Genomic DNA, 12317 nt, shown 5'->3' with positions numbered 1-12317 from the left:
TTAAGCTATGTTTGTTTTAAATATTTTTATTTTCAGGTGGCTTGTATTTTCTGCAATATGTGATATATGTTTTAATAGCAAAGATTTTTCAAAGAAAATGTGAAAAGAACATATGTGAATACTATTACAGTTCACCAGATATAGAAAAATTAGGAATTGTGACTTCAAAAGCTGAATGGGACATTGAAAAACCTTTAGATTTTTCATGCAATCCTGAATATGTAAGAAATAATTTTTAATATACTGTTTTGTTTATAAACAATGAATTTGTTTTCATTATAATTAAATTTTCTAGCCAGATTAATTATAAAATATGTAATTATTTATTTTGAAAAATGTTTTGAATTCTTAATAGCTGTCAATTAGATAATACTGATTCAGAAATAAAATTTGGGAAATTCTTTTGCTTGAAATGAAATTTAAATAACTAAAACAATTTTATCATTTAAGTATATAATGATTAGTTTATTTGGTTTTTTTTGAAATATTTTATTTGTAGCATGGTATTAGGAAATTTTTTAAAATTTAGAACATTATATAAACAGTTTTTACATGTACATGTACTTGAATAGAATATATGAATGCTATTTATGACTTTGATTAATTTTTTAACTGATGCTCTAGAATTGTAGTATATATATTTGAAACCTGATGATGACTAATTCAGTTGAAAAATATTTATTCATATTCAAATCATATGCTGAAAATTAAAGGTTTAGTTTTCCAGGCTGTAATAATTGATAAATGTTAATGTTAATAGATATTAATATAGTTAAATAAATAATCATGTTAAAACTTCAACATGGTTGAGCTTTTATTTGCATTTTGTGTTGTTTATCTTTTTGAATTAATTTAATAAGGATTGTTTCTCCGTATATGTCTTTTCTATTTGTGACAATTTAACAAATTTCATCTCATAATTATAAATAGTTGTTTTTAATGATCATATTTATAATAATATAATAATATAACTTTTAATCTATTTTTTTTGTTCTGTTAATGCTAAAGATAAAACTTAGTATACTTCCCCCTTTTTGTTTTTGTTTTTTCTACATCTGTCATATTTTTCATAATAGTTCTTTGTAAATAATGATTTCTTTCCTCAAATTCTGATTTATTTTATATAGTCCATATAATATTCATATGTCAAGTATAGCATTTTGGATTAAATTACTAATTTATATTATTTCTTATTCCGATTTAGTCACATGATAAAGTATTATTTTATTCTGGCAATTCTAATGGAGACTGCTTTATGGTTCATATTACCAGAAAGAATTCCTGTTTAGGAGAAGTCTCTCTGTTTTTGAAACTTGCTAACAAAGGATGTTATGAGTTACCAATTCATCCTAATATAGATACTGTTTTACATGATTTGAGAGATTTCTCTGGAGGTGGCCTTGAAATAAAATGTTTATCACCTTTCAGAAGATGGAGAATTTCATATAATGGATTACTCAGGTTATTTTATTATGTGATTATAATTATTTTCTGTTTTAAAACAATTTTTAATATTTATTTATTTTTTCGTTGTCTACATGTTAAATAAATTTTCTAAAAATAAACTTTTTGTTTTTTATTATTTTTATGTAGTAAACCTTTAATTTCACACATTTATAGGTTAAAAAAAGGAATACTTATGTTTAAAAAAAAATATTATAGTTTATCTCACAGTTCAGATATCTTCGTGTTATGTACTATTTACTAATATGTAACTACTGGGTTTGGATATAAACATCCAAATTCAATAGTTACATATTAAAGCCAAATAATTGCCAAATTATATTGAGCTACATTACTACTACTATTATTAATTAAATGCTAAGTTATTTGGCACACCTGCCTCTAGTGTCAAACTTCTTAGCATTTAATTAATAATAGTAGTAGAGCATGATATAATTTGGCAATTGTTTGGTCAAAACATATTTAATTTTTATGTGTTTTGATGGATATAGTACCATATCTATAAGATATCAAAAAAATTATGAAATTTCGAAAAAACTTTTATAGTAACTATTATATATTAAATAAATAAGAAAGAGAAATTTTAATTTAAATAAATAAACAAACAAACTACTACTTTAAGACTACCAAAATGTATTTAAAACAGAACTGAAACATTAAATCTAAATTTAAGCTATTATCAGCATCTAACAAACATTTCATAGATGAAAAAGAACACCAGAATTTCAAATGATTTACAGAATTAACTATTAAATCATTAAAAATATAAATTATGATAATCAATAAAACATTTTGTGTATGCATAAATTTCATGCACTTTTTATTATATTGAAAAAGACTTTTGCAATATCAAAAACATTAAAAAAGAAAAATATAAAGTTTCTACCTTCAATGTTTGTTTGATCTTTTTATCTCACATCCAGAAAACTGATTTCTATTTTGTAATTTTCAGTTATTTGTTAAAGAAGTTCTTAATATATTGACACAATAAAAATTACATTGACAAATATGTGGAAAGATTGAAGGGTTATAAGAAGCATGTTTTCAAAATTGAGAGTCACAGTTTGAAAAAATTTGTATGCCGCTTTTATACAGGGTGTTTCACATAAGATATTATAAATCAATAATAAGTCAATAACTCAGATAATATGCTTGTAATAAGAATAAAAGTTTAATATTTCTGAGAAGCTTTTCAATACCCCTTTGAATTATTAAACTTTTATTCTCATCAATTTTTTTTATTAGAAGCATATTATTTGAGTTATTAACTTGTAAAACCTGATGTGAAACACCCTGTACATTAATAACATTATATTTGTGGTGGAGCATTAGCAAAGCCTCTTTTATGTGGCTTACAAAATTGCTTTTCTTCTCAAAATTTGATTGATTGATTTTGATAAAACTTTGCCATTTTCTATTAATTGTGATGAGGAATCCAAATGGCGGTTCAGGACTTCATTTTTGAGATACAGTAGGGGCAAAGTTACAATGCTCTCTGAAATGATTGAGTATGCCTAATGGAATTTAGGGGACAAAATAAAAAAAACAGCATTGCACATGACTAATGGAAAATAGGCATGATAAATGAACAAAACACAAGAACAAAGCAATCGACACTGATTGCTTTGTGTGTTCTACTTGTTCTGAGACTTTCCATGTTGGCAAGTGCAAGGATCACCTGTCTGTGCCAGGTCAGTGCAAGGATTGCCTATCTATGCCCAGCAGGTGCAAAAATCAATTCTTTCTTTCTGGCTCTGCCTCAATTCTATCACAATATAACAAAGTTGCCATGATGTCTTCAGTGATAAAAAATGGATATACTGTAGTTAACTGACTAATTATAGAAATTGATTTATTTTTTAGATGAAAAATAAAATTGCAAAATTTTTATCAATGTATTCTTAATTCTGTCTAACATATAAAATATAAATATTTCTAAATGAATTAAATTTATTATTAACATAGTATGATCTATTTTTAAAATAGGGTTTACTGTTGAAAATTCAGAATATTATCAGTAATAATATATATAGTATATGTAATTTAAAAAATTTTTACAGAGATATTGATGACCCAAATGACTGTGGAAAACATGTTAAATTTTCATTTGTGTAAGTATTTACATAGAATTTAAAAATCAGAGTTTTGTATCTTGAATCATTAGTAAATTTTTCTTAGTTTGTAGATAGAATGATAATTTATATACAAAAATAAAACCACTAAAATTTAAATTAGTCTAGTATTTCTCTGAATAAGATTTCTCCATTTATGAAATAAGTAGTTATCCAACAAAACTCATATTATAAATACACTGCACTAACCTTATAATGCTTTGCAATTATTTTGGAACATAACACAAATGTTTTTGGTCCACTTTAGGACCTTCTTCAGGTGGAGTTCTATAAAAACTTTTTTCTGGTGTGATTAGTGTTCCATTTAGTTTTGATGCATTCTAATTTCAAATGCTTCTATTTTTGTAAATTCTAAAAATGTGCACATGCATTGGCTGTTATAATGCCAGATCATACATAGCCTGCCATACCTTCAAGAATTGTTTTTTGTCCTTAAAATTGATTGAAAGGCCCTGGCAGTTGGATTTAAAAATCTCTAATGCTTCCAAATTTTTAAGTTGGTTTATATGATGGGTTTGCTGGATCATGGTCGCTTGTTGTAGTTTGGGTGTAATTCTGTTTTCACTGGCATATATAGCTAAGTGATAGTGCTTTTCTTCTTTTCAATATCCGTTTTGTGTTCACAGAGGCATTGTTTGAGTGACCCTCTTGTAGATCTGATATATACAAGGTCTCTATTGAACTTGTTATCTTTGAGTGGAATTTTATACACTCCTGGTGTTCTTTCGATGTCTGCCCGATCCTTTTCATTCCTTAGCATGTCAAATGCATCCAGCTTACATCTGTAAGCTATTTTGGCATTAGTATAAGCCCCAGTTTCTTAATATAAGGACTGCATAAGGCACTCATATATTATAGCAATATGGTAGGGAGACGTATCCTGCCACAGACTAGTATTCAGAGTTTTATTCAATTGTTCTTTGAGTTGGTTTTTTTGCTTGTCTGCCATTCTATATACTAAGCTTTTATTATAGCTGGATTAATATCTTTTGCTATTAATATTTATCAACATTTTTATTTTTATTTTTTAACTTTAAATGTTTGTATTGTTTAAATATAATGTTTAAATGATATGCTCACACTTCAGTTGTAAAGAAAAGTAGTTAGTTTGAGTTGCCAACTCAATTATTTTATTTTAGAGTTAGAACTGTAGCTAGGAAAGATATAATGAATAGTATATACATTCAAAATGTTTATATTATAATGGTTTTCAATCTAACTATTTAGTAGCACTTCTATTCTTTTTTTTTTTTCAATTCATAATCAAATTTAATAATTTATGACAAAACTTTATATTTTACCATTAATTAAATTAAAAAGCACAAAGTACTAAAAAATATGTTAAGTGTCTTTTCATACATAATATGAATGAATCATCTTTATGATGGTGTTTTCTACAATTCATGAGAAGATGTCGCTGTTGCATTTGTCATGAGAAGATGCATAAATAGCTGAAAATGTCCAATATTTTATTTTTACTTGAAGAAGGTGCTTAAATAAGTTGAAAATATTTATTAAACTCGTGTCTTGCTTTGAATGACAGTGTACTATTGTTATTTTTTAAATAAAATAAATAAAAGGTTTCCATAAATTTTCGCTGGCATCTGTCTGTATATCCTTCCTTCCTTACTCTTGAGAATGGAGTTAGATGAAAGTTTAGACCAGATATGGAAAACTTATGGGTAGGAGGCTCAATTTAACCATATACAAACTTCTGGTTTAGATCGGAAGTCATATTATTTTAATTAAAAAATTTTCTCCTGAACAGAGTTAGATAGATGACTAACATGTTTTATTCATCAGTTTTTTAAAAGTTTCCTTTAAAATGCTGTATACATAAATGTGATTATTATTTACTGTTCTTTAATATAGTTATATATTTAAATTAATGTATAAATATAATTTATTTTATTAATATTATTTATTTTGATTTATGTGTTAAATATAAATTTATAATCATAGTTGGATGCCTGTGAGTGCTGTTACTGATCTTCAGACAAATTACAGCTCTTATTTATTAGCAGAATCAGTTTTGAAAAGTGGCTGGAAGATTTTTGCAAATTTTAATAGGTGATGAAAATATTTGTTCTGTTATAATCAAATTAATTTGTTGTATTAATTATTTTTTATATTACAATTTTTGAGTTATCAAATCAAGAACATTTATTAAAATAAATTATTCGTTATATTTGTTTATTTAAATTATGTAGTGTGCTTGAACAATTAAATTCATATGATCATTGGGGAGAAAGTATTGGAACAGTGATTATTGACAATGATCCTGAACAGGAGTTGTATTTGTGGGGAATTAGAAGGCGAAGCAGGAGTGAGTATGAATAATATACTTATAAAAAAATTTATGCAAATGTGTAAAATTAACTTTTTCTGTCATATTTTGTAAATTTAAATTAAATATGATGACCTTAAATCTCAAGTATTCAGAAATAAAATAAATAGTTTCAAATATGACAAGGCAGTTTTGATTGAAAATACTAGAAATGTAGGGGAGGGGATTGATATTTATATAAGCACTTAATAAAACATTAACACCTTATATCACTGAGAATACTTTATTTAATCACAAATGTTTTCAGCCTAATGGAATAGGTTATCTTCAGGTGAACTGGCAATCGAACTTATTTCAAAATTGTATTAAATGGAACCTTCGATCATTATAAATTCAAAATTAAAATGAAAAATAAACTAGTAAATCAATAACCAAAATAAATATACTAAATACTTTGAAGCCATAACAATATAAATAACATTAAGAATAACATGAAATAAAATAAACAAAATAAAATAAAATAAAATAAAATAAATACATAAAAGATTAAATGTATAAAAATACACCAAAAAAGGCATCACATTAAATTCTTAGTCCCTATCTGCCCTAAAGGGCAGATAGGGACTAAGAATTTGTATGTTTAATTTTTCTTTTATGAAGAACTTCCAAGCCGAAGCTAAACCATCTGCATCCCTTGCATTGATACAGCCGTATTTATTTTTATAGATTTCAATCTTTTCATATTATGTAAGCAATTTTCAACTTTCCGAGTTCTGTTATAGCCTCCCATCATAATAAGTCAAATTGATCATAAGACAAACAAAAAAAATAAAGACAACATTAAGATATAACTTTTATGGCTGCCCATAAGCCTATATAATACAGTAATACCTTAACTTACGCTACCCCGACTTACACAAACCCGGAGTTACGCAATTTTCAAATCTCAACGATTCATCTTTTGTTTGAGCGCCACGCAACTCTTGATTACTCACTCCCCTCCACACTATTGTTCAGCTTACATGTTTGGACGTGTCGCATAGAATCGACGCATAGCTACATTTTATTTTTGTGTTATTTGTTTCTGTGTTTATTATATCCATGGAGACTTGAGAGACTCTACTATGTCATCCAAACAAAGTAGAACTGATTCTTCTGCATCAAACAAGAAAAGAAAAACTTCATCTTTGGAATGTAAAGATAACATTATTAAAGACTTTGATACAAAAATGAAAATTTGTGAATTGGCAAAGAAGTTTGATCTACCAGAATTGACTGTCAGAACAATTATAAAAGGTAAAGAAAAAATTCTCGAAGCTGTGAAAAATGCTCAATCTTTAAATTCAAGCATCATTCATAAATGTCACGGTATTATCGCTGAGATGGAAACAATGTTATCTAAGATTTTATTAAACAATTTTTTCTAAATTTGTTTTCTTTAGTCTCCAGCCCAATTAAAAATAATTTGTATGTATTTATATGCGAAGTTATACCCTGACTTACACGAATTTGACTTAGGCGGTTATCACTCGGTCCCACCTATCGAGTAAGTTTGGGGTATTACTGTACTGCATGTATAAGTATATTGTAATTAATTATTGTGTTACATATCATAATACAATACAGTGACACTTTTTGTGTCACTTTAAATCAATGTTAAATATTTTTAAATTTGTTAATAAACATTATAACTAATTGAAATTCCCAGGCACATGCTGATAATCAGGATAATCAGTTACATTCAAAGGTATCAAAAACAAACAAGGCAAACTAAACCAATTTCCAGCACAAAAATTATGGAGGAAAGGAATCAAAAGGACTACTTTTGAGATGTAGATTCCTTTCCCCCCACGTAGAAGTTCATTTACAATTTAATAGTCTTACAGCCCTCTCTCACGTCACCTGTCTTAACACATGAATTTTTATAAGTGTACCATTTATTAAATTTAAAGTTATTTGCTATATAAATCAGTAAGTTTTGTATTTATATCTCATTTGGAAATAGCTAAATTTAAAAATTCAATTTTTGTATTTTTCAAAACTAAATTATCTTTCTTTATACATTGATATGCAACAATTATATCATAGATTATTGATTCTTTTCCTTTCAGTAATAAATTTCAACAGATTAATTTTTTTATTTAATTATGTAATTTTGTTTTATATATATATTTTTCAGATACTCATAATTGTAAAGATACAAGTTATGGAGTGAAATTCTATGGCTATTTATTGGTATGCTTTATAAAATAATTTGATCTTAGTTTTTTGGCACTTGTGGCTTATCCTCATATATGTTGTGTCATGTCACTTTATATTTTCATATATCTTTCATGCTCTAAAGATTAAGATTAATTTATTTACAAATATTTTTTATTTATAAACTCAGAATAACTATTAAAAAACTAAATATACACACAATCTTTAATATTATGCACTAATATACAAATTAGTTTTTGCTTTGAGAATTTGTATCGATGGAGCAGTTTGTAGAGAATGGATTATTTATTCAATATTTGGAATTTGTCTGTGCCTGAGATTGATAATGATCATATTCTGCTGGAATTTAGTATAGTATATTCTGAAAATCTTTGCAAAAAAGGTATTAATATATTTAGTGATATATTATATTTATTGATATATAAATTCACTCTATATATGAGTGAATTTATATATTTTGAAAAATTTTAAATGGTAGTATGATGTTGGTACAGACAAATAGATGGCCTAACTTCAACCTTGCATAAAAGTACAAAAACATGAATTTCCAATGTGGAACATCAAGAAAACAAATTAATTGGTATATTGGTGATTTGTATGGAGATCATTTCAAATGGAAGTAAGTTTCATAACTATTAATAATTATTGGTAAAAACTGGTCTGTCTATGAAATAAGTTCTAAGTGAAGGAAAGTAAATAGTATAACATTAAAATTTAGCTCAAGAAGTAGTAATTAAAAGTTTTAACGTAACAATAACAGCCAAAATCATTAATTCTACTGTTTTATCAAAATCTTTTATAAAGTAAAACCTGTCTAAAATGGAAACTTGCCTAAAATGGAAAAATTCTTTGAAACTGAGTGATTTTCTGCATTAAAAAACCATATCAAAATGGAAACTAGCCAAATTGAAAAAATATTTGGTATCGTGCAATTCCAGTTTACACAGATTTTACTGTATTCATATTTTTGAATAGCATGCTATTTCATCACCTATGCAGTGTGACATTGGAATGCAGTGTACGACACAATATGCATGAGACTAACTCATAAGTACTAGTTTTTCTAATGATTAATATGTCTTGAACAAAACAAATTTAAGTTAAATGACATTTATTATTAATTTTGTTCAATCATGATAAAAATTTTTATATTCTTACATTTATTTAATTTTTTTATATTTTAGTTGCATTTTGCAGTTGCATTTTAAATTTTTTATTTTTATTGATTTTGAATAAAAATAACAAGTTATACATAATGATTTTTAAATGATTACTTTTATTTCAGAATGGATTTATATTTCACTTTGGTATTTTTTCTATTTCAAACACAAAACTAAAATGGTAAGACAAAATTTTGAATTTTACCATGAAATTTATTATTTATAAAATATTTTTATTATATCTTGTTATGTTTATTAAAGTAATAATTATATTTATTAAGTTGCTAAAAATAAATTAAATCTAAAAAAAATTATTAATTATCCTGAAGTCTAAATACTGAAATTACTATTTTATGAGGTATAATACAAAAATTGAAGTTGTATCATGTTGAACTAATATTTCAGATAAAAACTTAAAATAAGTGAAGAGCTGTAATTTAAGTTTGTATAAATATTTTAATACTGTTATAAGAAATTTTCTTTAAATTTATTTAAATCTTTATACTAGCTGCTCTGTCATGTATGATATAGAATTAATTATTATATGTAATATTGTATATGTAGAATACGTTAGGATTTTTGCTAAGTTATATAAGTTATATAAGCATATAAAATCTGAGTCTTGCTTTATTTTACATGAAAATTGTATGATGTTTTAGAGATGTGGTGATTATTTTGCATGTGGAAAGAATTTTTTTTTTTTTTTTTTTTTTGTAGAGTTTTAAGATATTTTTATTTATTTACATAAATTGTAACATTAAATATTTTTTAAAGCAATTAACTTAAATTAAAAAAGGTTTAATATTGTATTATTGGTAAGATTCAAGTTCTGAATGAGGGGTTTTGTATCCCTTGAGAATCCCTCCTATATGAACGAAAAAGTCAAAGAATTATACATGTGCCCCTTTGCAAGATATTTGCTTCCAAAGGTCAGTTTTTAACATGTATCAGTATACTGCCTATTCTCCTTGCTCCACATCAGTCAATAGTGAGCACCAAAGCTTCTAGGTAGGGGTGAGCTCCCACCTGGGAACAACTATATAACATCAAGTACTTCTTTTTTTATCTTCATGACTAGGTGCATCAATAGACACAAGGCATTTTTACATCATCTTTATTTTCGATCTTCTATAGGCTGATACGCATTTCGGGCAAAGGCTCCTTATCTGTTGGCAAAGTCATGCCGATAGATGAGGAGCCTTTGTCCGAAACACGTATTAGCCTATAGAAGATCGAGAATAAAGATGATGTAAAAATGCCTTGTGTCTATTGATGCACTTAGTCGTGAAGATAAAAAAGAATAAAAGGAAGACACAGTCTCGCAGTACATAACTATAATCAAGTACTTCATGAACAGTCAAGTGGGCTACCTTAAGCCCACCTAGTCTTGTGGGCTACTCAAACCAGCATAGTCTTGTGGGCTAAATAGTTAAATGCAATAGTCTTAGCAGAGTGATGCGATTTATGATCTTGTGTGACCTGATTTTTGGGAGGCTGTATCTCAAAAAGGTCACTTGTAGAGATATGGTATGGTTTCTTTGACTTTTTTGCTCCTATGGGACTTTATCAGAGCTCTGTAGCTCTGATAAAGTCCCAATCATCTCATTCAGAGCTTGAATTGAGCCATATTATTTGCATCAGTAGCTATTTTTTTCATTATGTGTTGCCATATATGGCAACACATAATGCAAAAAATATTATTATTAATTTCATAATTAGGTCCATTTGCACTTCTCCAAGTTCATTTCTTTTGTGGTGTTATTCTTGAAAAAGGAATTCATAATGTATAGCTGTTCATATTCTACAAATTCAACAAGTCTTCCTCTTTCATTTCTTAACCACAGTTCTCAACTGAGTTTTTGCATTTTTCTTTTCTTCAGTTCTTGCATTCAGATCACCCATGATTAGCTTAAGATAATGATTTCTTTTCTTATTCATCATTCCTACTTCTTTATAGAAATCTTCAATATCCTCCTCAGAATAGCTAGTTGTTCATGTATAAACTTGGATAATCTGTATTTTGTACCTTTTTGACAGAGATAACTAATCTTGCTACTCTTTTTTGATGAGCTGTCAAACTGAATAATATGATTTTTCCACTTTTTCTGAATAAGAAAATTATTCCACTAGTTTTACTATTATCTGTTCTCCTGTAGAACACACGTCTGCATTTGAGTTCAATTTTCTCTTCTCCTTTTCTTCTTACCTCACAGACTCCTAAGATATCTCACTTAATTCTCTCTAGTTTTTTTAGTTCCTGTAACTGAATTTCAGAAGATAAGAATTGTCCATTGTACATAGCCAAAGTCATCATTGTATAACAGCTAGGTCTAACCCAGAGATTTTTAGCAATCTTTCTTCATGTCTCTCTGATTACTGCTGTAACCAGGAACAATCCAACTGCCAGGAACTGAGTATTATTCAGAGAATTCATGAAAAAAAAGCTAGAGGGAAGTTGGCCAGTGCAGGTTGGAAAGAACCCATTCATGTTCATTTGCCATCTACTAGACATGGTTGACTAGTACCATTTAAAAGGTGTGGATTGGACTTTAAATCCTTGCTCCTAGTCAATTCCTTTAGATTTTTTAAGTTAATTAAATGGTTTTTTTTTAAATTAACAAGCAAGGGCTATTTGTAGCCTTTAATTATTAGTTAGTGTACCTGTTTTATCTGTTATTTATTATGCATTTGTGTCATTGGCACAAAGGTGTCTTGTGGCTTGAATAGTGTATCTGGTATTGTCCCTGTACTGTTAAACCTTAATTTCGATATATATATTTAATATATATATGTATGTATATGTTGAAATTAAATGAGGGATATTATTTATATATATTTTCTAATTTTATGAAATATATATATACATTTTTATAATGAAATTATATGTATATTTATATGTACAGTTTGTAAACTATAAGGTAAAATAATCTAAATACTTTTGTAAAACATTTGTTCTTTTAATAATAGAATGGCTGATTTCTGTGAGGACTGACGCCTATGTAGGGTTTTGCCTGACACCAATCACCTAGGGCAGGGGTGGCCAACAGTTTTTGC

At 27.0% G+C, this 12317-nt stretch overlaps 1 protein-coding gene across 2 annotated transcripts in view; it reads left to right on the top strand.

Moving 5' to 3' along the window:
• Positions 1-12317, top strand: part of LOC136978691 (rifampicin phosphotransferase-like) — a 130808-nt gene that overhangs the window by 17945 nt on the left and 100546 nt on the right. For both annotated transcript variants that reach the window (XM_067274454.1, XM_067274455.1), the window contains exons 2-8: positions 37-221; positions 1205-1461; positions 3525-3575; positions 5559-5666; positions 5807-5922; positions 8063-8118; positions 9389-9444. In XM_067274454.1, coding sequence (XP_067130555.1) covers positions 37-221; positions 1205-1461; positions 3525-3575; positions 5559-5666; positions 5807-5922; positions 8063-8118; positions 9389-9444 — 829 coding nt within the window. The remainder of the gene's footprint in view (positions 1-36; positions 222-1204; positions 1462-3524; positions 3576-5558; positions 5667-5806; positions 5923-8062; positions 8119-9388; positions 9445-12317) is intronic.

Source organism: Centruroides vittatus, unplaced genomic scaffold (assembly GCF_030686945.1).
Source record: "Centruroides vittatus isolate TY-2023 unplaced genomic scaffold, ASM3068694v2 contig_549, whole genome shotgun sequence".
NCBI classification, from domain to species: domain Eukaryota; kingdom Metazoa; phylum Arthropoda; class Arachnida; order Scorpiones; family Buthidae; genus Centruroides; species Centruroides vittatus.
This window is presented reverse-complemented; position numbering and strand designations above follow the sequence as displayed.